At 50.6% G+C, this 27,075-nt stretch overlaps 1 protein-coding gene across 3 annotated transcripts in view; it reads right to left on the bottom strand.

Annotated features, from left to right (window-relative positions):
* Nucleotides 1-27,075, bottom strand: part of MX2 (MX dynamin like GTPase 2) — a 44,633-nt gene that overhangs the window by 12,582 nt on the left and 4,976 nt on the right. For 2 of the 3 annotated variants that reach the window (XM_033232522.1, XM_033232523.1), the window contains exons 2-8: nucleotides 17,496-17,815; nucleotides 16,668-16,860; nucleotides 14,438-14,572; nucleotides 12,376-12,530; nucleotides 7,607-7,745; nucleotides 2,775-2,973; nucleotides 907-985 (exon numbers count right to left, since the gene is read on the bottom strand). In XM_033232522.1, the coding sequence (XP_033088413.1) occupies nucleotides 907-985; nucleotides 2,775-2,973; nucleotides 7,607-7,745; nucleotides 12,376-12,530; nucleotides 14,438-14,572; nucleotides 16,668-16,860; nucleotides 17,496-17,744 (1,149 nt within the window). In that variant the 5' untranslated portion in view covers nucleotides 17,745-17,815. Of the gene's footprint in view, nucleotides 1-906; nucleotides 986-2,774; nucleotides 2,974-7,606; nucleotides 7,746-12,375; nucleotides 12,531-14,437; nucleotides 14,573-16,667; nucleotides 16,861-17,495; nucleotides 17,816-24,995; nucleotides 25,133-27,075 lie in introns of those variants that run through there. The other variant, XM_033232524.1, reaches the window with a different exon arrangement.

Here is a 27,075-nt window from a genome sequence, read left to right as displayed (position 1 = left end):
TAGGATCTGGAATAATCTTTGCTCAAAGGGTAAACTTAAATCTTCCCATGTTGCTTGGCCTCATTTGTGAAGGTTTAGGCAAGCACTAAAAATATTCAATTTCTCAATAACCACCAAACCAAAGTTTTTCTATAATTGATGATGTCATGAGGCCCTTGTCTGTAGTTGTCTGCTTTTGAGAATCCATAAAAATGGATTTATTTCTTACAAACCAATTATTTCTTAGAAGTTTGAGGCTAGAAGAATTTTTTTTTTTTTTTTTTTTTTTTTGACAGAATTTCGCTCTTGTTGCCCAGGCTGGAGTGCAATGGCATGATCTCGGCTCACTGCAACCTCCACCTTCCAGGTTCAAGTGATTCTCCTGCCTCAGCCTCCTGAGTAGCTGGGATTACAGGCATGTGCCGCCATGCCCAGCTAATTTTGTATTTTTAGTAGAGATGGAGTTTCTCCATGTTGGTCAGGCTGGTCTTGAACTCCCGACCTCAGGTGATCCACCGGCCTCAGCCTCCCAAAGTGCTGTGATTACAGGCATGAGCCACCATGTCTGGCAATAAAATTTTTTTTTTTTTACCAGGAAGTATTAACAACATATTGAAAAAAGAGAACTTGCTCGCTCAGTGGTCAGTCCTTTTTATATTGCTCAACTGGTATTACTGTTTGTTGCCTTCTCTTCCCCCTCCCCACCTCTGTTGACCAATTCAACCCTTTGTTTTAACACTATGTACTTGCTGCTTCCCCAGTTTGGAAGTTCTTCCTGTGAGCCTATGACGGTGAGTGAGACAGTTTTCAGAGGGTACTTGTTTGCTTGTTTGGACAGAACAGTGGGGCATCTTAGCCAATTCCAGAGCAAGAGAGTGACTTGGGCATGCTGTATTGATCACTTGTCACCCAACCCACGTGGCTCACTTGGATGTGCGTGATGAGTTCAGCGGTAAGTCTTTCTGCCAGTCGGGGAACCGTGGCTGATCCCTCCTCCAGGAGAACTCTGAAACGAGACAGACACTCATGCATTCAGGAAGGACTTGTGTACCATCTTGCTAGTACCGGGCTTTGTATGTGGTAGGTGAGCCCAGCTCCCTGGGGCAACACGTGCCATCAGAAAAGCCAGGTGGTGCATGAGCAAGACACTGGCCACCAGCCTGTACCCAAGCAAGTGTGGGCCAGGAAGCTTCCTTCCCTTCTCCCTTTCTATCATCCCCACAAACCCATGAGGTAGGTCATCTTAGCTACAGGAAAACAAACCCAGCCTCATAGAGATTAACTGAGTTGCCCAGATTAGTATTTTATTTCTCATCACAAAAGTACGGTGCTTACTAAGTGCCGGGCACCAACCTAAGGGCTTTATAAATATTAACACATTTAGTCATTTAACAACCCACTTTAGAGCAAGAAAGACTGAGACACAGAAAGGTTAAGCAGCTTGCTGCATTTGCTTGCTGCAGCCACACAGCAGGCAGCGTGGCTGCAGCGTGTTTGCCAATAGCAGGAATTTAGGATGAAGCACACAGGATTATCCCCTAGCACTGCAGGTGCCTCTCACTGCAAGGGCCAGCTCTCAGCAAGTAGGCACTCAAGGATTTCAGATTTCCCAAAGACCTTGAGAAGCGGTTCGCAAAGGGAGGTCCCTGGACTGGCAACATTAGCCTCAACCAGGAGGAACCTGTTAGAAGCAGAAAGTCTTGGGCCCCTCCCCAGACCTCAGGGCAGGGCAGAGCTAGCGCTATTTTAAGGAACTCTCCAGAGAGTCTGCTGCTTACTCAGTATGGAGAACTGTGGGCCTGATTGTTTTGAAATCTCCCAGCTAGGGGAGGAGAGTTTTCTTCTCCTCATGTCCTCTAGTGCTATTGAAAACAGTATGTTTAATCCACTCAGAGCAGGAGCAGAGAGGAAGAAAGAAGGAACCAGGTGGTATTTACTGAGTGCTGGCTGCTGGCGCTCAAGACCTTTGTGTGTGTCGTGTTATTTAATCCTAATCACATCTTGGAGAAGATGGGAAAGACAAAATTCAGAGAAGGTGGCCCATATTGTAAGATCACATAGTTAGCAAGCAGCAGACCTGCTCCGCCCAAATTCACTGTTTTCCCATTAGCTCTCCTTCAAGCAGGAGTGACCTGTGTGCTACTGGATCATTCAGGAATAACAAGTTCCAGAATGAAGGGGAAAAGAGCTCCATTCAATGGGGAAAATCCCAGCGTCCTACAAACTACAGCGTCTCTATGGGATAATTTCTATTTAATAAAACCAGTTATTATTAAATTTCTATGTAATAAAAACAAGTGATGTGCTGGCGAATGACTGTGGGCACTGGAGGCTCTGAAAACGTGGAGACTTCCATAGAGCAGGTTTTCCTGTGTGCCGCTTACAGTGGTAAACATGGTTTCTGGAAGTTAGGAGCTCTGTGTTCAGTCCTGCTCCCATTCACTGTTGGACCTCATTATTCTTATCTGTGAAAATGGGGGAAACTTCACCTGCCTCATGTATCTCTTAATAAAAGGACTCAAATCAGAAAGCAAGTGAAAACATTTTGGAAAACCAAAGTGTTCTATGCTTTACGTCATGATACATTCCAGTTTTTAATCAGCACCATCATTAGAATCTAAAAAACAATAATGTGTCTAAATAAGCCAAGAAATTTAATACTAAAGTAAGGTGAGGCTAGGTTATACTACTTTGTGTAATTTGTGCATATACTTTGGTCATCATCCGGGCCAACTCTGGCAGATGGGCTGGCTTTTCATGGAGACTAATTCCAGGGCTTTCCTGAAGAGTCTCACCTGAAACATGGATGTGTTTGAAAGAATGTAATCTCTTTCTTGGTTGCCTCTGCCAAACTCAGTCTGTTCATGATCTCCTGCTGGCCCCGGCACTTCACGATCATGTAGCCCTTCTTGAGGGGGTATGTGAGGTTTCGTACCACATTAATGATGCTTTTCTCGGTGCCCTTGTCCATTAGATCTGGTTTGGTCAGGATCCCTGTGAGATGGTTAAAGAAGGGAAATGAAAAGGTCATTGATCCCCTCAAATAGATTTGACTCCTACTGGGCTATGGGCTCCTTTTTTGGCCAGCAAGGTCTTCTGCAGTCTTGATCCTCCAGTGCCTCATTCCCTCCTCATTCTCTCATCGCCCCTCTTCTTTGCATTTCTTTTGGCTCAGTATCTCACCCTCTCACTCAGTTCATTCGTCCTGGATAGTTGACTTAACAAATAGTTCTTGGATGCCTACTGGGTGCCCAGCACTAAGGCAGCACGCATGGTTAGAATGAACTGGCTCCATGCACCATGTTTCCAAGAATGCCTCATTCCCTACTGAGGGGAGTCCCTCTCTAGTGTCTCCTGAACCGACTCTCTGGGCTCCTTCTTGTGGGTACCGCCTCTGATCTCCTCCTCCCCATTTTCCTCTCCCCCTCCTCTGTCCCCACTCCTTCCTGCTTACACTGGATTGAAAACTTTGAATTCCAAGTGCTTTTTTTTTTTGTTTATGTTGCTTGAGTGTCAAATAGCCACTGCATTTCTTGTTTGTGTGTGTTGAAAAGCCCCTTCCTTCCTTCCTTCCTTCCTTCCCTCTCTCCCTCCCTCCCTCCCTCCTTCCTTCCTTCCTTCCTTCCTGTCTTTCTGACAGAGTCTTGCTCTGTCACCCAGGCTGGAGTGCAGTGGCTCGCTGCAACCTCCACCTCCCTTGTTCAAGCGATTCCCCTGCCTCAGCCTCCTGAGTAGCTGGGACCACAAGCATGTGCCACCACGCCCAGCTAATTTTTGTATTTTTAGTAGAGATGAGGTTTCACCATGTTTGGCCAGGCTGGTCTTAAACTCCTGACCTCATGATCCACCCACCTCAGCCTCCCAAAGTGCTGGGATTACAGGCATGATCCCAGCACCATGCCTGGCCTTATTTTCTGCTATTTTGTCCTTCGTTTTAATTTGTGGGTAAGTCTGGCTATCTGGTCTACTATTCCTGAACCTCTCTCTCCAGATAAATTAATCTGGTAATATACAAGAAATAAAGAAGAGTGGATATTGATAAGGGCTACACAGAGAGTTAAATAAAGTGATGTGCTAGCAAATGACTGTGGGCAGAGATGCGTGGTGCAGTCTCAGGTTGGGTGGACAGGGAGGGCCTCTCTCAGAAGGCAACATTTGGACTGAGATCTGAATGAAGGAAGGAGTCAGCCTAGTGGGGATGGAGAAGGAGCACTCCAGACCCTGGGTGAGAGGGAGCAGGGATGGCAGAGCCATACTGAACCATCATGAGCAAGGCAGAGAGTGTGGGAACTGAGATCAGAGAGGCAGGCACCTGGGGCTCTGCTTTCTAAATAAAGGAGTCCGGGGTTTATATGCATGTGAAACGGCAGCAGGAGAGAATGTAAACAGGGAAGGGCATGACTTGATTGACATGTTTGAAGGCCAGTGGAGAGGGCACTGCCGTGGGCAAGGTGAGTGCTAGAACAGCAGGAGAATGTTTGAGCAGTACAGGCAGGAGACCATGGTGGCTTGGTCCAGGCAGTGACAGTGGGGATGGAGAGGAGTGGATGGATTTGGCACCCGTTTTGGAGGCAGAGTCACCAGGACTTCAGATACATTGGACTTGGAGGCAAGGGGAGGGAGGACTCAAATGGGACTCTTTGATTTGGCTTTAGAACTGGGTGGGTGGCATGTAGATGGGATTACAAACCACAGCCAGATAAGATCACTGAATGTGATGATGTGTCGATAGAAGGAGAGCCCAGAACCAAGTTTTCCATACTTAGAGGCCTGAGAATTGAAGAGACATGAAAACAAGGAGTCTAAGAATGTGACTTCCAGCTGGCCAGTGATGGAAGCGACCTGAGAGAGAGAATGGTGAAGGAAGGAGGGAGGTTCAGGAAGGAGGGAGTGGGCAACTGGGGTGACTGCTGCTGAGAAAGGAAAGGCGAGGACAGAGATGTGACCATGTGCTCCTCAGTGCAGAGGGTGTGGGTGACCTCGACAGAAGCAGTCTCTGTCCCAAGAGGGGACAGGAGCTCGGCTGAAGCCGAGGGAGTAGACAGCGTCCATTTAGCAATGGATGGGTGGGGAACCAGCCTAGTGAGGGCCTGAAAGTATTGACCCACTGTTCTTTTTGAAACTTGATATTCTCTAAGCCACTGTTACATTATCATCCAATTTGCTCTATTCTCATCCTTTGGGAGTATTGTGTAGATAGTCATTCAATTTTCTTTCTTTTTTTTTTTGAGACAGAGTCTTGCTCTTTTACCAGGCTGGAGTGCAGTGGCATGATCTTGGCTCACTGTAACCTCTGTCTCTCAGGTTCAAGTGATTCTCGTGTCTCAGCCTCCCAAGTAGCTGGGATTACAGGCATGTGCTACCACGACTGGCTAATTTTTTGTATTTTTAGTAGAGATGGGGTTTCACTGTGTTGGCCAGGGTGGTCTCGAACTCCTGACCTCAGTTGATCCGCCCGCCTTGGCCCCCCAAAGTGCTGGGATTACAGACATGAGCCACCACTCCCGGCCTCAATTTCCTTTTTAAAAGAATTGTAAAATACATGTAACTCAAGTCTGCAAGGGAATAATTCAACTAATAAAAATAGGATGTTCCCCCCTACTCTGTCTTTAGCTACCTTGTTTTTTTTTAAAAAAAAGTTCTTTAAAAAATGGTAATAAAATGTACATAAAGTGAATTTTCCTATTTAGCCAGTTTATAGTTAGGTATAATTAAGTACATTTACATTGTTGTGTAACCATCACCACCGTCCATCTCCAGAACTTTTCCATCTTCCCAAACTGAAGCTCTTCACCCATTAAACAACAATTTCCCACTTCCCCTCCCTCCAGTCTTGGGCAACCACCATTCTACTTTGTCTGTATGAGTCTGACTACTCTAGGGACCTCAAATAAGGTAGAATCATCCTGTGATTGTTCTTTACTTAGTGGAATTTCACTTAGCATAATGTCCTTGAAGTTCGCTCATGTTGTTGTGTGTTTCAGAATTTCCCTCCTTTTTAAGGCTACATAATACTGGTTTACGTATATGCCACGCTTTATCGATCCATTCATCCCTCTGTAAACACTTGGGTTGCTCCCACCTTTGGGCTATTGTGAATAATGCTGCTATGAACATGAGTCTCTTTCTCTTTTAAGCCTAGCACACTTTTCTCTATTTCTATGCTTGAGCTAGAATGCATAAAAAATTTGCATTTCTGTGGGATGGAGCTGGAGGCCATTATCCTTAGTAAACTAACCCAGGAACAGAAAACCAAATGCCACAAGTTCTCACTTATAAGTGGGAGCTAAATGATGAGAACACATGAACACGCAGAGGACAGCAACAGACAGTGGGGCCTGTCAGAAGGTGGAGGAGGGAGAGGATCAGGAAAAATAACTAATGGGTACTAGGCTTAATACCTGGGTGATGAAATCATCTGTACAACAAACTCCCATGACACATGTTTCCCCGTGTAACAAACCTGCACATCCTGCACATGTACCCCTGAACCTAAAACAAAAGTTGACAATAAAATAAAATACCCCAACTTAAAAAAAAAAGAAAACGTGCATTTATTTTACAATATAGTTTTGGGCTATACTAAGAGCAGATCGTGTATATCCCATGACTATAGTGATGACTGAATTTATAATCATAACAGCTGGCTGGGGGCTGTATTTCACACCTGTAATCCCAGCACTTTGGGAGGCTGAGGCAGGTGGATCACCTGAGATTGGGAATTTGACACCTGCCTGGCCAAGACAGTGAAACTCCATCCCTACTAAAAATACAAAAATTAGCCAGGCGTGATGGCATGTGCGTGTAGTCCCAGCTACTTGGAAGGCTGAGGCAGGAGAATCGAACCCGGGAGGCAGAGGTTACAGTGAACCTAGATCATGTCACTGCACTCCAGCCTGGGGGGCAGAGCAAAACTCTGCCTCAAAATAATAATAATAGCTAATATTTATTGATAACTATTGATTATCTGAGTTTGTGGCAATGAGAGGACCAGAAAACTGACTATTAAAAAGTAGTACTAAGTTTCGCTGGAGATGTTAATATTCAAATAGATCCTTTTTTTTTTTTTTAACTTCTATTCTTTTCTTTCTTTTCTTCAGCGTTAACTTTGTTGACATGCTCAGGTCCATCTACTGAGTAGATGATATTACCTACTTCAGCCCTCAATAAGCCATTCCTAAGGAACAAGCACAGTAGCACTTGTATTCAGCACAGGACACACGGCATATGATACGTTCCAGGATCTTCCAAAGACATGCGGCAACCCTCCCTCCCTTCTCATCCATGCCCTGGAAGCTTGGTTCTTTTTTTTTTTTTTTTTTTTTTGAGATAGTCTTGCTCTGTCACCCAGGCTGGAGTGCAGTGGTGCGATCTTGGCTCACTGCAAGCTCTGCCTCCCGGGTTCATGCCATTCTCCTGCCTCAGCCTCCCGAGTAGCTGGGACTACAGGTGCTCGCCACCACGCCCGGCTAATTTTTTTTGTATTTTTAGTAGAGACCAGGTTTCACCATGTTAGCCAGGATGGTCTCAATCTCCTGACCTCATGATCCACCCGCCTCGGCCTCCTAGAGTGCTGGGATTACAGGCTTGAGCCACCGCGCCCGGCCGCTTGGTTCTTTTCTCTTACCGATGGTCCTGTCCCCTTCCGGGTCCACCTCGTGAGCCATACTCAGTGCCTCCGTGGTGGCAATGTCCACGTTACAGGGAACCACCACCAAGTTGATCGTCTGCTGCCTCTGGATGTACCTCTTGATGAGAGCCTTGATCTGATGCCAAAGAATCACACAAAAAAAGAGCACACGTCTCACTTCTGGTCACCCAGCCACACGGCCAGGCAGACAGGGATGATGGCGCAAAGGCAACATTGTCCCACAGCGTGACTCTGGGCTTTGCTGGGCCGAACCCCGTCCTGGGAATGCCTGCCCCAGCGGCCCTGCCCTGGTCTCTGATGATCTCCCACTTGTCCTTCAAGGCCCATGGCTGGCGTATCTTCTTTTCTGAAGACCCCCTGCATTGAGCATACGCCCCCAGAGCCTTACAGCCCAGGAGGTGAGACAAGCCATAAACACAATGGAGACATATCAGGGAGGGCAAGTGGAATGGAAAGGGCCAGGCACCCCTGGTAGGGCAGCCCTGCAGCAGAAACCTGGGAGGAATGAGGGATGCCCTCTTCAGAGAGCCAGGCGCACAGAGCCCTGGGCAGTGGGAAACGTGTGTGCACATGCAGGAGTCCGGGCAAAAGTGGGCCGGAGGGACCAAGGGCCGCAGAACCACATGTGGTGGGGTGGAGTGAGGGGCCCTGGTGCAGTGACATGAAATGTGGTCCATGAAGTAGGGGGCTTGGATCGCATGGGACCTTGGAACTTTTACACTGATTGACATGGGAGCCACTGGGGAACTTTAAGGAGTGACAGCATCGGACTTGAGCCTTAAAACACAAGAGCTATGTGGGGAACACTCTTGGGAAGGGTGCTGCCCAGAAGGGCAGAGTCAGAGAAACCCAGCAGGAGGCCAGCAGAGGCAATAACCCAGGTCTGAGATGGCAGCAGCTTGGGTGAGGGTGCTGGTGGAAGTGGGAGGAGACGTGGGCCTGGGCGTGTTATTTGAAGCAGGCTTTGGACTGGACGTGTCGCGTGAGAGGAGGAGAGAAGGGAGGCTGACCCCAGTGGTCATGTCCTGAGCCACTGTGAGGGTGGAGGTGCCACTGTCGGAGATGGGGATGTCTATGGGGCAGGCAGATGTCGGGGGGAAGACTGGATGTTGCTTGGACTCACTGAGTTTGTGTACCGATTAGATGCTCAAAGGGTGAGGGTGAATCAGCAGCTGGAGATAGGAGCCTGGATTTCAGGGGACAGAGCTGGGCTTGAAATAATGATTTGGGAATTGCTGAAGTGGTATTTACAGTCATGAGACTGGACTGTAACCCAGGAACATAGCAGGAGAGTTTTCAATGGGAAGAAGGGCTCTCTAGGGCATTGCACAATTTGGAGGTCAGGGAAGTGAGGAAGAATTCACTTAAGGAGAGACCAACAGGAGGGAGAGAAAGAACCAGGGTCAATGTGCCCAGATGCCAGCGAAGAAGACTTTCAAGAAGGAGGGAGTGATCAATTGAGTTTGAAAACTAACACATTTGGTGGGTGAACACTGCCAAGCGCTTGTTGCCGGGAAAGTGGAGCTGTACAATAAGGCCATGAATACAGAAAGACCTTTCACAGGGACAGTCTAGGGAGACAAATCAGGCCAAGAATGGAACCCGCCCCCTTCCTTATGAGCATTAATCAGCTTTCACATGGAAGAGAGGCATGAATCTTTCAAATGAAAGACACATGTGTTCTTGCTGGAGGAGCTAAGATTTCCATGAGTTCTCAGGAAGACGGGGAGGGGAGGAAGACAGGGCACACAAGACCAGCAGTCTGACCTTGGCAGTGCCTCTGGAAATCAAAGACGATGAAGAATCTGAGAAGAGACAACAATATGATGGGAAAGGGTGGTGGGACTCCAGAAAGGCCCATGATTGTGTGCAGGAAGCTTTGACTATGTGACTAAGCTTGTCCAACCTGCCTTATGTTGTTGTTGTTGTTGTTCTGTTTTGTTTTAGGTTTTTAGCAGCCTGAAGCCATAGTTTTTGGCTTCTGTCTTTAGTAATAAGTGGCAAAGAGGGATGAGGAAGGGGCTTTACTGGCCCAACCAGAAACAGAAACTAAGAACCCGTGACTGTATTCTCTCCTTCTGACACCCCTGGACATCCTGAGGAGTTAAGACTCCTGAGCCAAGTAAGGGCTGAAGTTCCAGGAACATGGAGGAGGGTGTTCCTTCACAAGCCCAGGAACGTGGAGGACAATGTCAAAGAATCGAGGAATTCCCCAACAGTGGCTTCCTGGTGCTCAAACAGGCCACCTGGAGGCCTCAGCCAGGTTGGTTAGGGCAGGGCCCTGGGGCTCCATGGAGCTTGTGGGACCTGGAGGCCCCGATCTGCAGGAGAGAGGTCTAAGACAAACTAGAGGGGGCCAAGGAGGGTGGGAAGGTGGTGGAGAAGGAGGTGTTTGGGGATGGATTTCCAGGCTGGTCTTGATCCAGATTCTCCCTCTGCCATTAACAGTTCTTATCCCCTACTCCTTCACACTCCCAGCCTCTCACAGCCACAGTGACAATTTTCATTGCTCCCTCTAAACTCCTGTGACCCTGTTCTCTCATGCAGTTTGCTCTAAGAAAACCATTTTTTTTCTCTCTTGAAGGCAGCACTTATACCTGAGAAGGCTCAGATGTGGAGGGACTGTGCACGGGCAAACCTTCTTTTCTTGTGCTTTGCTGATTTTATTTATTTATTTATTTATTTATTTATTTATTTATTTATTTATTTATTTTTGAGACTGAGTCTCACTCTGTTGCCCAGGCTGTATTGCAGTGGCGTGATCTCAGCTCACTGCAAGCTCTGTCTCCCAGGTTCGAGTGATTTTCCTGCCTCAGCCTCCTGGGATTACAGGCACAAACTCCTGACCTCAGGTGATCTACCTGCCTCGGCCTCTCAAAGTGCCAGGATTACAGGCACAGTGAGCCGCTGTGACCAGCATTTTTTTTTTTTTTTTTTTTTTTTAAACAAATCAAAGGTTTGTGGAAGTTGACGAAGCCTATTGGTGCTACTTTTCTCAATAGCATGTATTCACTTTCTGCCTCTGTGTCTGGTAATTTTTGTGCTATTTCCAACTTTTTCATTATTATTCTATCTGTTATGGTGATGTGTGATCATCGATTTTGGATGTTTTTATTATAATTGTTTTGGGGTGCCATGGACCAGACCCATATAAGATAGAGAACTTAATAAATGTTGCCTGTGTTATGATGGCTCCCCAATCTCTCTCCCGCTCTCTATTCCCTGAGGCACCACAATATTGAAATTAGGCCAATTAATAGCTCTATAGTGGCCTCTAAGTAGAGTGGCTGCATTAGTCTGTTCTCACACTGCTCATAAAGACATATCAGAGACAGCGAAATTTATACAGAAAAAGAGGTCGAATGAACTCATGGTTCCACATGACTGGGGAGGCCTCAGAAGCATGATGGAAGGGAGGAGCAAAGGCACATCTTACATAGCAGCAGGCAAGAGAGCGTGTGCAGGGAAACTGCCCTTCATAAAACCATCAGATGTCATGAGACGTATTCATTAGTACGAGAACAGCACAGGAAAGACCTGCCCCCATGATTCAATTACCTCCCACCAGGTCCCAAAAACCAAGATTTTGCTCCAAACAGCAGAGCTAGTGAAGACCCCACCCGGGAGGCTCTTGGGGCTGCCACCCCTTAATTTGGTTGTGGTTGGGTTCTCAACACTGCCAGTGTCTCCCACAAAATGGAAGAAGCCAGGAAAGTGGCCTCAGTTCTAGTAGAGGAGGGCCTTATCTCCCCAGCCTTCTCCTGCCCTGCCGTCCACTCTGTCTCCTTCATTTTCGCATGAGCTGGCTTGCCAAAGTATGACAGGGCTGGTCTAGGGACTGGCCTAACCCAAACAGGGTGTGCACAAGTCTTCCTGGACCACATTTGATTCAGGTACCTGAGCCAGGACTATGTTTTCAGGCAATCTCAGGTTTATTTGTTTATTTATTTATTTATTTTTGAGACAGAGTCTCTCTCTGTCACTGAGGCTGGAGTGCAGTGGCACAACCATGGCTCACTGCAGCCTTGACTTCCTAGGCTTGGGTGATCTTAGCACCTCAGCCTCCCAAGTAGCTGGAACCCCAGGCATGCACCACCACACCCGGCTAATCGTGTTTATATTTTGCAGAGACAGGGTCTTACTATGTTGCCCAGGCTGGTCTAGGACTTCTGGCCTCAAGTGATCCTCCTGCCTTGGCCTCCCAAAGTGTTGGGATTACAGGCGTGTGCCACCATGCCTGGCCTTATGTTTAGATGGGTAGGCTGTTGGCAGAGAAGCCACAGCCCTGCTGTTGGCTGACGTGTGTCCTTGTTGCCTGGTCGCCCTCCCTCTCCCCTGTGCCTCTCCTGCCCCAACCAGGACCACAGACCACGTTCTGACTTATGTAACATTCATTTTCTAAAATATTGCCAAAATGGACAGATTTCATGTAAAAATCCAAATTTCTGTCCTCTTTTGACTATCAGCACAGCTGGTCACACTGGGCTCACACTCCCGAATGACTGGGCAGGGTGTGCACTGTCCCATATGCCTGCCAGTCCCCCAGAGTCCACCTCTCTTTTTTCTGTGACTTGTCAAGCCCAAGTCAGAACCTGGGCATAAGGCCCCCACCTGGGCGGGTCTTACCTGAGACTCCATCCTCATCCCTCAGTGTAAAGGCTCCAGGAGGTGCACCAGGACCCTGGGGACCTCGGACCCTTTCCCCACTTCAGCTGAGCTCAATCCCAAATTCCAGAAGCACTCACCTGCAGTCCAATGTCCCGGGGCTGGTTGCCCACAGCCACCCTGGCGATGCCGGGAAGGTCAATGATGGTCAGGTCTGGAACCTCAGGGGAGGTGATCTCCAGGCTGATGAGCTCATGGCTGATGCCCAGGCCATTCCCGGCCATGATGTTCTGGGCTATGGAGGCCAGGAGGGGAGAAACCAGAGCCCTCAATGACCCCTGTGAGGAAGCAGTTCCTGAAGGTAATGACTGCTTTTTTTCCAGGGTATGAGAGCTTCAGTGGGTCCCTGGTGTTCAGAAAACATTTCAGAGAAGCCTGCAGAGGGATCTCAGAAGCCACCAAGATGGCTGTTTAATACGTAGGTGCCCAGACCTACACTTCCCAAAAGATGAGAAGGAAAGATTCTGGTATGTTAGCTATGGGAGTGTGGATGGGTTCTGTTCTCTTTCTTCCTGCTTTTCAGCATTTTCCAGTGAGTGCTGTGGTGGTTTTAAAATATGTCCACAAATCCTCAACATTCCTCCCTCCAAAAAGTGGAGACATTAGCATGGGCTGAACACAGGGGCTTGTTTCTAATGAATACATGCAGTGGAGGTGATGGTGTGTGACCAGTTCCTAAATGGATCATGACTTCCTCCTTGATTCCTTTTGGATGGCCAGCCCTAGGGGAAGCTGGCTGCCATGTCACAGGGATACTAAGTAACTATGGATAGAAGTTCACAAGATAAGGAAGTGTGGCCTCCTGCCAACCGCTTTAGTGAAGATTGCCAGATGGTTTTCCAAAGTGGTTGCACCAACTTGCATTCCGACTAGCGGTGGAGGGGGTTCCAAGATGCTATTCTAAAGATGTCTTGGCTTAGGTTTGCTCACTACTCATTCTTACCCAAAACTTTGACCAAACCTACACATATGGTGTGCTGTTGGTCTGCTAGACAGCTCTACTGGCCCTGCCCCACAGAGCTCACAGCTGGAGAGACTCCAGACAGATGTCAACAAACATTGCAGGATGTACTGGGAGCACCACGGTAGTTGTGGTGGGCACAGCTGGGGTGCAGACCTTTTGCAATTTGAAGTTCGGAAACTTGCTAATTGAGGGTATTCAGCAGCTTCTGTCTTAGAGGTGAACACTGAAATTGGGGTGAAGACTTCTCTATTTGGGAAGGGAGCCCTCTAGAGAGTCATTTGATCCAGGCAGACAGGGGTTCTCTGGGAAAGGGCTGAGCCCGTGGGGTCATCTAAAGGGCTCCCGCTCAGGCACTGAGTTTGCTATTGAGTAATGCAAAAGGCCTTCCTTGGACTTAGTTCCTCACTGCAGGGAGTCTTAGTACATTCAGGGTTGTTTTTCCATCTATCCTGGCTGAGTCCAGGATGGGCCGTGCAAGTAGGATAGGGGAGAAGCCTTTAGGGAGAGTGAGAGGCTCCAGTGCCTGGGGCAGGCAGGGCTGTGTGCTCCAAGGGACATAAGCACCAGGGCCCATCGGGGTACAAGGCTGTGGACTGCAGGAGCAACTGAGCATTTTTTGGATCAGCCATGGCCAAGAACAAGCATTGGGAAACTTGTCCCACAGCTGGGTGAGCGGGGTCTGCGTTTGGACGGGGTGCTAGGAGGAAAGGTGGCCACAAGGTGGCTGGCCAGGGTTAGAGCTGAGCTTCAGGAAGACAAGCCATGGTTGTGACAGGTGGGGTGGGACCAGGGGCCTTGCAGGCACAGGTGACCTGAGAGCCAAAGATAGAGTAGGGATTGGGCAGGTGAAGAGGAGAAGCCTGGAAGGAAGAGAGGGCGAGTACCCTGTAGAGTGGAGAAAGCCTGGGCTGGGAAAGGAGAGGACAGGCAAGGTCAGCCACGTGGGCTGCTAAGGGAAGCCACCAGAGGGTCCTCAGCATGGGATGGCTGGATGAGCGGGGACCTGGACAAGGACCTGGAGGGATGGTGGAGGTGACAGCAATGGGGGCAGCCCCATGTGGGAGCACATGGAGCTAGGAGGTAAGTGGTCACTGTGGGGGCGATTTGAGGAAGAAAAGGAATCGAGGAAGTGAGAGGAGCAGCTGTCAGATCTGAACCTTGGAATGATGTGGGCCTACCTTTGTGTATCTCCTTCTCCACCTGGCCAGGGTCCTGCAGCTCTATCTCGGTGTTCTGGTAGCTGATCCTTCCGGCCCACGCCTTGTAGGGCTGCTTTTTCAGTTTCAGCACCAGCGGACACCTGGTTACGATTCCTGAGCGAGAGGTTCCCCAAACATCCTCAGTTTCCTTTAAAAGAAGTGGCGCTGGGCCCTTTGCTCCCAGGACCTGCCCCGCTGTCCCCAAAGGCCTCGTCTGCGCTTTCTGGCTCTCCCTGGGGCCTGGTAGTAGGTGAGGGGTTCTGGATTGAGCAGGTGCAAAGGGGCACAGGTCCCCGGGAGGTGCTACTGTCCTTGGGAAGTGTTCGCTACCGGACTAAGCACCCTGAGCTCTGATGGACATGAGCAAACGGCTGTAGCCACAGTCCCCACCACAGCTGCAGCCCCCACCACACTGCCCTGGAAGTGATGGAGGCGGACGCTGGGGCTCTGGCACATGTCCAGGCTCCCTGTCTTCCTGCAACGGGAGTCAGCATGTCGGGTGTCTGCCCCAGGCCTGTAATTGTCCCGGGGGGCAGCCCTGGTTAGGGTGGGGGGTGGGGGACAGCAGGAATGTGGAGCAGTGAGACCCATCCAGGGGCCATGGAACCCCTCTCAAGGAGTAGGAAGAAGGTGGCGAGAGCCTGGAGGAGAAGCCGGACATCCCGAAGGAGGGGCAAGGGGAATCCTGACGGTGCCCTTTGAGGCAGGGTCCTCCGATGCCGCTGAACCCAGGAAAGGTGGGAGTGGTGCTGAGTTCCTTGGGGTGGGGGCCCTCACACTCCTGCCGTGAAGCCCTGAGAACCCGTGTCCTTTGTCCCATGCCCTATAGGGAGGTATTATTGTCCCATCTTCCAACTAGGGGACTCGCCCAGGGTCCTATGCTTGCCTTCTGGCATTCAGAATCTCCGCTCTGGAGTCTCGCTGCCCCAAATGCTGAACCAAGAGCATGGAGGAGGACTGGCCATCCCACACCCTTACTCTCTCCTGCCTTGTGTCCAGGCTGATGGGCATCTTACGGGACACGCTGGGTACAGGACCAGGCTGCAGGTGGCAGCAGGGAGGCCAGGGGAGGGGCACTCTCCCAGGCTCACTGAGGCTTTGCGGTTGCTGCAGCGGGGTGTGGAGGATCCGGGCAGCCCTCCAGCAGCCCCACCTTGCTCTGGGCAGCCCTGGAGAAACCATCAGATGCCTCCCGCCTGCCCCAGGGTTCTGGTTGGTTTAAGAAGTAAGCAGCAGCAGCAGGAGAGTGGAGCCAGGGAGGAGAAGGAGCTGGGTGCTCTCTGCTGCCGCCGCACCTGCCAGGGCCCCTGCACACTGCTCCTTCTCGGGTTCTGGAAGCTGCTCCCCTTCCTGTCCCACCTCCTTCTTGCTGGCTTCCCCACGCCCTGCTTACCCCATTGTAAAAACTCCTTTCTAAACACTCTCCAGTACCCACTCTGAGGGTAGCGCCTTTATAATTTTCCTTTATAATTATTTTATCAAATTATAAATGTACAACAGCTTCTTCACTGTACACAGACATTTAAAAGTTTTTGTCCAAGGAAAAGGTGTCTTATATCACGATCCTAAATAAGAGATTTTCAAAACATTGAGAAAATTCTTTAAGAAGCATCAATTTAACCCTATCAAAGAAATGCTTCTACATTCTTACAAAGACCACTAGGAAGGAGTGGCAAGGTCCCTGGACCTGACTGACACACAGGCAGTGAGAGCTATTTAAACATGTATGGGGAATCCGGGCCCCTTCCACCAAGCCTGAGAAGCTGCCCTCCTAGGGCCCTCCCAGTGGCCTGTCTCTCCCAGTTTCCTGTCTCTCCCAGTAGTCTGTCTCTCCCAGTAGCCTGTCTCCCAGCAGCCTGTCTCCCAGTGGCCTGTCTCTCCCAGTGACCTGTCTCCCCCAGCGGCCTGTCTCTCCCAGCAGTCTGTCTCCCAGCGGCCTCCCAGTGGTCTGTCTCTCCCAGCGGCCTGTCTCTCCCAGAGGCATGTCTCTCTCAGGGGCCTGTCTCTCCCGGTGGCCTATCTCTCCCAGTTTCCCATCTCTCCCAGTGGCCTGTCTCTCCCAGCAGCCTGTCTCTCCCAGCGGTCTGTCTCTTCCAGAGGCTGTGTCTCCCAGCAGCCTGTCTCTGAAACCTCTTGGTGCCTGGGGAAGCTCTGTGGCTTACAGGTGGCCCTGCTTGCTACGGAGGGAAGGTGGTCCATTGGAACTTACCGCTGCCTCTGGGAAGGGCAACTCCTGACAATGCTTCCAGCACGGAGCTCTTGCCTGAGCTCTGGTCCCCAATGACAGCGATGGCTGGCAGGGCCAGGTCCTGCTCCACACCCAGAGCCCGCAGGGAGTCAATGAGGTCAATGTAGGGGCGCACCTTCTGCTCATACTGGTTGTGCAGGTTGTTCTCGGGCCCCTGGAGAAGGCAGAACAGATGCTACTGCCTTGACCCCTGGTAGGGTCCCTGGTGTCATGGGGATGTGTGGCAGAGTTTGTGCAGCTATGATGTTAGGTGGGGTTGCAGACAGGAGGTGAGAAGGTGGATGGAAGGGTGCCGCTGCATGCAGGGGCCCTTCTGTTCTGTTCCTATTGAGGCCTCACTGGGGCAGATGCTGGGAGGATTTGGCTGCAGGTGTGCAGGGTATGCCCGCAGGGAAAGGGCTGGGAGCACTGAGCCAGGAAGGCGTTCCAAGGAGAGAGAGGCTCCAGTCAGAGGGAGAAGAGGTTCTGGGCCAGGGCACTGCAGAGCTGGGAAGGGTGGTGAGTGGGTAAGGTGGCAATGTGACGGGTGCAGGGGAAGCTGGAAGAAAAGCTCCAGGAAGGGGTCCCCCACATACAGAAGCCCCCAGACCCACGTCACAGCAGCCTATTGCTGCAGGAGAGTCTGTGTACGTTCCTGGTACTTGTTGGATGTGACCAGGAGAGCTGGAGACACCAGCTGTGCTGGAGGAGCAGACTGGCTGGTTCTATTATCGTGGTGGGCTTACATGACAGCCCTCTGCACCAGCAGCCAGAATGCACCCTTTCCAAACGCCCCTCCACCGGGCTTACCTTTGCCTTTGGCTGGCTCTTGTTTCCTGGTGGTGGCTGATTGTTCAAAGTGAGCAAGTTGAAGTCCTTGGTGAGGAAAGCAGGGTCCTTCTCTATCCCCTGCCAGTTTGGGGGAAACATCATTTGTGGTGGCACTGTGCTGAATGGCGGTGGCTGTTGCTGGAAGAAATTCATTTCTTTTTTCGGGTAGCGTTGGGAAGAAAACTGATTTCTTCTCCGGTGGGGCCAAGACTTGTGGGTCTTAGACATGTGCTGTCTCCCCGTCACAGTTGGCGGATGCTTTCTCTGCTACTTGGCACCTCCAATCTTCCTGACAAGCTCTGCAAAGACACAAGAGGGAAAGTGGCCCACAGGTCACCAGAAGTCCTCCCTAAGGTGGTACTTTTGCCAACCCCTCCTCACCCCACCCTACAACCTACCCTCTACACACGATGCAGAGACCAGGGGTCCGGTGCACCCTGTCTGCCGAACGGGCTCTTGGCAGCCAGAGAGCACAAGTGGATTTCTACCGGCCCGGGCTTGGGGAACAGGGGGCAGTGGACTCCACATTCCCAGTAGAGTCTCAGTGTTCCTTTGTTACTTGTTGTCGTTGTCGTTGTTGTTTTTGAGACAGGGTCTCACTCTGTCACCTAGTGGGGACTGTAGTGGTGCAATCAGGGCTCACTGCAGCCGCAACCTCCCTGGACTCAAGCAATCCCCCCGCCTCAGCTTACCGAGCAGTTGGGACTAGAGGCTTGCACCACCATGCCCAACAAGTTTTAGTTATTTATTTATTTATTTTTGTATTTTTTATAGAGATGGGTTTTTTGCCATGTTACTCAGGCTGGTCTCAAACTCCTGAGTTCAAGCAATCCGTCTGCCTCAGCATCCCAAAGTGCTGGAAATACAGCCGTGAGTCACCACACCCAGCCTCCTTTGTAACCTCTGATGGTCTGTGTCATCTATGGCATCAGGCCTCTGTGGCTCAGGACCAGGCAGGAGAACCATTAGGTGTGCACAGACGACAGGCAACACCTCCTGGGCCTGCTGGAAGCCAGACCTGGCCTCACACCCAGGCTTGGCCAGGCACTGGGGGATTGTGGGAGAAGCAGGTGTTCAGCCCCAGTTCTCAGGCTGTGGCCTGCACTCAGATGAGGGCAGCACCGTGCTGAGACATACATTTAAGTTTCACAAGTCTATGCATTTGGCCCTTATCTGGTTTTTCAGGATCAAGAAACTGCCATCTGGGAGGGCCAGTGACGTCTAAGCCAGGACTCAGAGCTGGGCTTGTGCTCCGGGGAGGAGCCCCCCACACTCTGGCTCGCACTGTATCCCCCTTTCCTCTAGTAGTAAGGTGGATCCAGGAGGCTGAATGGTGTCCCCACAGTCCCCCCAAAATTTATGTTCACCTGGAACCTGGGAACATGACTTTTTTTGGAAAAAGACTCTTTGCAGATATAATTAAGGTGAAGATTTTTGAGATGAGATCATCCTGGATTTAGAATGGGCCCTAAATCTCATTGCAGGTGTCCTTATCAGAGACAGGTGGAGGGAGATTTGGGACACAGAGACACACAGGGAGAAGAACCTGTGAAGACAGAGGCAGAGACTGCAGGGCTGCAGCCCAGGCCAGGGAATGCCAAGGCCTCTGCCATAGCCACCAGGAGCTGGAAGGAGAGCACAGATTCCCCCAGGAACTCCAGAAGGAACCAGCTCTGTGGACACGACACCTTGATCTGGGACTTCCAGCCTCCAGGGCTGTGAGAGAACCAATGTGTGTTGTCTAAGCCACCCTATCTGTGGTGTTTTGCCATGGCAGCCTGAGCAGACTCATACAAGGGTACGAGTCTGAACGTGCCAGGCACTTTCCACCTCGTGGATATCATGGTGACCAAGTCAGACCAAGCCCTCACCCTAGGCACACCATCCTAGCAGGGAAATGCCAAAACAAATACACCAACCAACAAGGGACTCCAGGTGATGATGGAGTGTCTGGAGAAAGACAGGTGGTGGGTTTGAGATCTGGGGTGAGGGTAACTTGGGTGCCCACTGGAGGGTGTGCCCGGGAATGGGCAGAGGAGCAAGGCTTGGAGGAACTGGGGACCAGTCTCCCCAACAGAGGAAATGCACGTGCAAAGGTCCTGAGGTCGGAATGAGCTCCGTGAATAGGAAGATGGTCAGTGTGACTGGGGAAAAAGATGGAGGATCAAAGCTTGCAAGATGTGGGCAGAGGCCTTGCATTGCACGTGGGTGTGAGGGAGGCCTTTGGAGGGTTCTGAGCTGGAGAGTGGCGTGATGGGCATCCTTGAGGATAAGGAGACCAAGTACAATAAAGGACACAACCCTGGACCAGGGAGGGCATGAAGAAGAGATAAGGTTTACACATGGTCAGAGTCCTGGGGCTTTGGGACAGCTGGGCCAGGCCACAGGACTCAGGCTCTGTACTACTGGATCTCATGCGTCCAGAGTTTCTCCCTCGAGCAAACTGCACATCTGCTACCTGAGACACCTGCTGGCTTTCAGCATGGCAGCCTGGGGGAGTGGGAAGCTAGCCCCGGGACAACCCCCGACCTGGAGGGACCTGCAGACAGCTCCCTCCTTCTCCAGCCTCTCAGATGGACGTGCTTCCATGTGGCTCTTATAAGGTGCACGTAGGATGGAGCCCAGTCATCATCGTGGGGTCTGCTGTCCGGTCCTTTGCTGTCCCTGCTCAGCAGCCCAGACCTGTCCTGCTGCCTGGAATCCCAAAGCCATGCACGAGCCTCTAAGGAGGCTCCACCCAGCGAGGGGCAGGGCGGGGCTAGACCCAGGCAGACTGTCCTTTACAGGCAGGGTACAGCACCATCTCCCTAAGATAAGGCCTGCAACCTGGATTTAGGATAAAGAATTAGAAAGCAGGGTTGGGGCCATCCAGCACAAGGGCTGTGCATGGGACCCGGGGCATGTGCTGAAATCTCTCTGGGTGTCAGTTTCCACATCTAGAAAATGGGGCTGACTGTTCCTCCTGAGGATGTGGGAGGGTTCCATACAATTACTTATATAAAGGCTCATCAGCATGCCAGACACTTGTGGCTCAAAGACTGGGTGCTGGTACCAGCACTGTCATGTGTGGTGCTGGTCTCTGCGGAGGGGACGCTCGGCTTCTCACCACCCCCTTTCTTGGGAGGGCAGGGCTGCTGGGCCTGCTCAGGCTGAGAGCAGGGACTGGGCTGTGCAGGAGGTGGTGCTTAGTGAGTGTGTGGAGCCTGTCCCAGGGCTGGCTCCTGCCTGCTGTTGAGGAGGGGCTGCGGCACAGCCACCAAGGCCCGGCTGGGAGGATGCCTGCCTGCCTCTGTGTGTGTGTGTGTGTGTGTGTGTGTGTTTTAAGTTCGAGAGTCTGGGAAAGCAAGGCCTGCTTGAGGTTTGGTGCCTTGCTCTCTTTCTGTCTTTAAAGTCCTCTTTTCTCCTGGGGGGCTCTAAAAGACAAGCCTGGGGACAACACCCTTTGGGAAACAATGGCAATCGGGGTGGTGAGAGCCGAATGGATTCTGGATGCTTTGAAGTCATGGTCAACAAGTCAGCTAATGGCTGGCTGTGGATTGAGGGACAGAGGGGAGCTGGAGAGAGCAGGAAGATCTGTGGCCAGAGCAGCTAGAGGGGAAGCCGCAGAATTCCAAAGGGCCTCGGGCTGCCTGGAGCCTGGAAGGCCATGGCCCGTATCGGCTTCAGCTTCCAGGACACGGTCATGCTAATGACCACTCCCACCACTGCTTTCCAGCGCCTACTCCCAACAAGGCACAGAGAGGGTGTGGCTCACCCAAAGTCACATCGTGCATGGGTGACAGCCAGGGCTCCTGGGCCTGGCAGACACCCCTCTTGCCACACCCAATTTATCTGCCTAAGCTCCGTGGCTCCCCTGGTTGGGTCCCTTGCCCTCTCTGAGCCACAGTTCCTGAGTCAGTGTAAGCCTTCCTCCACTCTGTAAACATTCATTGAGTGCCTGCTGTGTGCCGGGCTCTGGATACGCAGCCAGGAGACATTGCCACCATTTGTAGAGCTGAGGATCTGATGGGGGAGGCAACAGTCAAAAGCTGCATTCCCAACATCTGCACGATACCTTTCCTGATGGATTCTGCCTGTTTCGTCTCTCCCCGGCTGCAATAAGGCCCCCGGGGGGCAGGGATTTGTACCTGTTTTTTTCACAGCTGTACCTGCAGCTCAAAGTACCTGGCATAGAGTAGGAGCTTAATAAAGGCTGTGGAGGAAAAAACCATAAAAATGGCAAAAGCATTTCCTGTATAGGAAACTGTCATTCACCCATCAAAATGTTCTATCTCCTAATGTGAGATATAACCCAGTGGATAAGCTGTAGTCCTGACTCCAAGTCACATTATTTTAAGAGATAAAAAAAAAACATTTATACCAAGAATAGATGAGATGGGCATTTGGAGCTGCTTATGATTTGGGGATGCTATGGAAGCATGTGATTGTCCACATCAAAGTAAGGGATCAGTAACTTATTAGAAGCTACCCAGTACCCAGAGGAGGTACCAGATACTAAAGTAGAAGCTTTTAGTTGAGAAGCCATCCCAGAAGTCAAGGGCAATGTCCTTATTGACTTCATATTAGAAAGTAGCTTTAAATACTATATTATAGTTCTAAAATAGTAATTGATATCTACCCATCAAACTTTCAGGAAAAAAAATTGGATCCATTTATAATTGACTCATAATAATCAATGCAAATTTCTGGCAAGTAATGTTGGCAATCTCAAAAATGCTTTCTCGATAAAGGTGGAATCTGGTCATCTCAGGACACCTGCCCGTGAGTGCCATGAGCCTTTCTAGCTAAATTACTCCATAATTGTTTGCATCATGGAAAAGGTAAATTAAATGTTACATGCAATGCATATTGGTCAGGAAATTTTCTGGAATTGGCCTAGGAAGTGAAAGAGTCATATCTCATCTGCAACCAATATAACCCAGGCAAGACTGTGAAGGTGAGACAGGATTCAGAGCCATGAGTTCACGACTGCAAGTCTACCTCTTGCTAGACTTTCTGTTCTCAGCATGGATAATACCTGTCTTCCTGTCAAAAGATTGTGGAATTACTGTCCTGGAGGGTCCTTATTCCAACACAGACACTTCACTGTGTCTGAATCGCCCTCAGTGTTCGCAAAATACAAAATCAGTCACAAAACGAAACTGAAATTCCCTAACTATAAAAAGCCCTCCATCTCTCTGGGCCTTGAGTTTTGCCACCAGCTTTATTGGCCATGCAGTCTTGTATGGCCAAACTCTATCTGTAAGCAGAAGATTACTCCTTAACTCCTAGGTCGAGGATACAATAGGCTATTGGTGTGACCGTCTCTGAGTGCTCACTTAGTCCGGCGCCCCATGAGATCATAACGGGATGCTGTACATGACCAGGAGTAACTTCAGCAAGGCCTGGCTCTGCTCCATTTCATGTACACAGTAAAGCATTGTCAAGGATTAGCCTCACACATGAAGTCTTGTGCTGAAAGGAAATGGCAGTCAGAGGAAATGCCAGCCAAACTTTTTCTGACCTCCAGCTTGGTCTGGGTACGCTGGAAGAGACTTCAAGGCAAAAACTCTTCAGACCTCTTTGGAAGGAGCCATTTCAGGTCCCCCGAACAAATGCCAGGATGGTCAAGATCCAAGGTGTGGACCCAAGTGCTCACGAGTCAGTAGAAACAGGCAACAAACCCAGACCAACGGGATGGCTCCAATGACCTCAAACCAGGACTAACCACAAAACCTACAGATGCAAAAACTAAGAGCTGTGGACCAAGCAGACCGCTTCTGGAGCGGGCAGCTTCCACTCCCGATGATGAGACCAGATAATGATTGAACTTCTTGTGACTTCCGCTACAGTGGTTTTCTTTGTGTGCATTTTTAAACATTATACTCATGGCTATTCTCTCCTTTTAAGGATCAGATTTCAATCCTGCAACCACGTTTTATAATTTACTCGTTTTTGACTTCTTCCTCCCTCCTTTAGACCAAAACACATTTTCTCCTAACCCACCCTAAGAATGACTCAGCAGTCCATTTGGAAATCTTGCCTCTTGCTGGATCTGCCACCCATTTCTAACTCCAGGAACCACACAAACCGTGGGCATTCCCTTACTGAATTCCACGCCATACATTTTCCAACACATAGTTACCTTAAGATCCATAGAATAAGTATTCTTATGCCCACACACACATAGGCTGCCGTAATCACTCCTACCATAAACACAACCGGCATGGCCGGGGTCTAGGGGGAACGATTCTGCCTCCTATATGACCATCCTGATGCTGTTCACATCCCTTTAGATCTGCTCTTGATTTCCCTAAAGGCAGTATTACCACAGACTTACATTTCTCATGAACAGTCATGATTTTTGCTTCCAACTCTTCTCCACTCACGAAATACAATTAAACAAACAATGGAACCATTTGCAAGAGGCACATGCATGAAGAAAAATGTCCACGTGCAGGAAGGCAAGATTGTGAAGTTGCCAAAGTGGTCATCGCTATTTGCTGAAACAGAGCTCACGGGAAACTTTTATCTCTGAACATCCCCACACTGCCCCATCCCAACTATGCCATGTGAGGGCCCCTTTCCTTACATGGTGCCAATGCACCCCCATGCTGGCCTGAGGACCATCATCGTACTTTGGGGGCTCCTAGCGATACAATTGCAGGATTCAGTTCCTCTCCTGTCCCATTTCCTCTGCTCTTCACAGCTTTCACAGAAGTAGCTTTGCTGGAAGAGTTAGAGCTGCAGGTTCCAACAATTAATTTGAGGGTCTTTGACCTTGGTAGTGGTTCCTGACTTACGGCTATCACAGACTTATCCCTTGCTCTGGCTGGAATGGCATAGTCCAGGAAAAGAACCTTTATCCACCCGCCATAGTGGGATGGACGACCACCCAGCTTTGAGCCACGCAAGTCGGCGCCCGAGTTCTGGGGAACACTTCCTGTTGCTTTGTTACCCTTGTCGAGTCTAGCAACACAATCTCCAAATACAAACATTGGCTTTCCAAATTAGAGAGCAGAGCTTGGAATATATTCTGGCTAAAGGCAGGCTGAGGGGGATGCGGGCTCCCTGGAAGTTCCCAGACTTTGCTGATGGTACTGTCCCCTGCTAGATGCACAGCCACGGTGGGGGCGGGGGTGGGGTGGGGTGGCAGGCAGGGAGGTACTTGCAGTTGTGGAGAGAGGAGAGTGACTGACTACAAGGCTCTGTGCTGGGTGCAGCATCATCCCCCATGCAGGGTGATCCTGGCTTCTACCAAAGGTGGCTGCTGAGAGTGCCCTGCAGGAAAGGCTCCTGGGGCACCACAGTCCCAGAGCAGCACCTCACTTCTCAGGAATACCCCTTCCAGAAGCCCTGAGGCCAGCCCCACACTCCCACCTGAGAGGAAAGCTCTCAGCAGCTTTCCTCCCTTGGGACAGAGACTGCTTACACTGCTGGGCTCAAAAACCTGCCTCATGCCCCGGCCAGCCCCATCCCCACATGTCACCCTGTGCTGACCCGGACTGCTCCCTCTGCAGTGGAATCTTCATTCGGGCCCTCTGTCTCAACCTTTCCTGATGAGCTTCTGCCCTGTCTTGCATCCTCCCCCCGCAGCCTCAGACGGGCGGATCTTCCAGCAGAGCCAGCCGTTCCTGGGCTCAGCAGCCCCACCCAGGGTCCCCACTCACTCGCAGGAAAGACCATGGTTGTGTGAATGGCCCCGCGGCCACTCAGCCTTCAGTCCCTGTTCTCCAGCCTGGCTCCCAGAGGTCCAGCTCCACAGGCCTCCTGCACCCCCCTCCTCCCACGAGGGCTGAAAGCACTTCCTGTTTTCAGAACTAGCCCTGGGTTCATAGAAAGTTTTCTGATGTGAAATCTGTGAAACCAGAAGGGCTAGGCAGCAATTTTATGGGATCACTGAGAGATGGCACAAACAGCTCCCAGCCCTGTGGAGACTTTCTCAGGGGATACAGGAGGGCCTGGCCAGGACCCAGCAGCACAGTGTGCCTGGTGGCACGCACCCTAGCAGCTGAGATCTCAGGTGGCCTCACTACCTGTCTGTGTGGGAGGGAGCCTGGGACTCTGAATCCCCAGTCACAATATCCTTCAAAGGCTGAGAGCTGGAGCCAGCTGCCTTTGGTGACGAAGTCAGGGGTCCAGGAACAAAACTGAGTACTGATGGGAGGTGATAACTCAGCCTCAACTTCTTCCTCTCCATGGGAAGAAAGAACAAGGGAAAGGAGGATCCTTTTGTGAAGTCCAATATTCTTTATCTCATGTTCTTTTTAAAACATGTTTAAAACCGTCGCCACCCTCACCGTCATTTTCATGAAGGGCAGGTCTTGCTAAGCATATCATGAGCTGATTATTAAGTTTGAGAGGACAGGAGCTGGACACAGATTGTTCTGCAAAATAAAGGGGTGAAAAGTTGCAGGAGTGACCATGTGTGAAGGTCGGAGGCAGGAGTGAGCAGTGGGGTGACATGTAGGGGATGAGAAGTGCCTCAGTCCCCCTCCCCATTGCAGTTTAGGGAGGATTTTCTGACACAGGCCTGTAGAAAAAGGAATGTAGGTTTCAGGTTGTGTGGTGTGTGCCTGGTGAACCATCTGTCTCCCCTACGCAATCTTCAGAAATGGCTACAGTGTGTCTGCGCAAGTGGACTGTCTCGGGAGCCCGTGGGCTGGCTGGGTGCCCCTGCAGGCTCACGGAGACGACACAGAAGAGCCAGGTGACACACGGACAGGCGGGACTCGGACTATGCACACAGGCAGGAGAGAATGGAAGTGGGGGGCTTAGGAGGCTTGGGGATGCAGGCCTCTGCTTTCAGCAGCCACTGCACTGTGGTTTCCTCTCCAGGGCTCGGTCACCACGTGGGAGCTTCCAGAGCCTGGTACAAATGCAGAGCACGGGAGCTGTGGACCTTGACTTGAAGAGAAAGTGCAGGTCTTGAGAGAGAGGAACTGAAAAACCAAGAAGACAGCTGGTGAGAGAAGAGGAGAAGGGAGAAGACGACGTGGCTGTCAGGGTGCAGGGGACACCCAAGTTAAGAGTTAAGACAAAGATGAGGAACGAGGTGAGGCCAGAATCCAGGAGGGAGCTACCGAGGGCCAGGTTGGGGGTGACAGATCCAAGGAAGGACAGCAAGGCCTTGATAAGATGCGGTGGACCCAGAGGAGAGGCGAGGTCAGGTGAGTTGGAATGGTCAGCTCTTCGTGGAACGAATGACTCTGTACTGCTGAGCTGCAAGATTTGGAGTTGCTGTCAACTTCGAGGCAACTGTTAAACCAGGGAGCTGCCAAATATTTTCAAGGGGTGACCAGGCCAGGAGTCTGAAGACTGAGAAGTATGCATTCTGGATACATTGAAAACTGGTAAGAAAATAGGAGGGGATCCTGTTTTCTTAGAGGATCAAGCTTGGAAAGTCCCTCTTTCTGATTGAGAATAAAAAAAGGGATTTGGTTTATTGCAGCTCCCACACTAGCAGGCTGCTTTGCGTCTTCCAGTTTTAGCCATTGACAGGTTCTGAATCAGACACCTTCCTACAACATTACCATCTTATTCGGGTTTCCCCATAGAATCATTCACTGCAAAACAGCCA

The sequence above is a fragment of the Trachypithecus francoisi genome, unplaced genomic scaffold (genome assembly GCF_009764315.1).
Source record: "Trachypithecus francoisi isolate TF-2019V2 unplaced genomic scaffold, Tfra_2.0 Lachesis_group14, whole genome shotgun sequence".
NCBI lineage: Eukaryota > Metazoa > Chordata > Mammalia > Primates > Cercopithecidae > Trachypithecus > Trachypithecus francoisi.
Note: the sequence above shows the minus strand (reverse complement) of the source record. Positions and strands in the feature narration are given on the sequence as shown.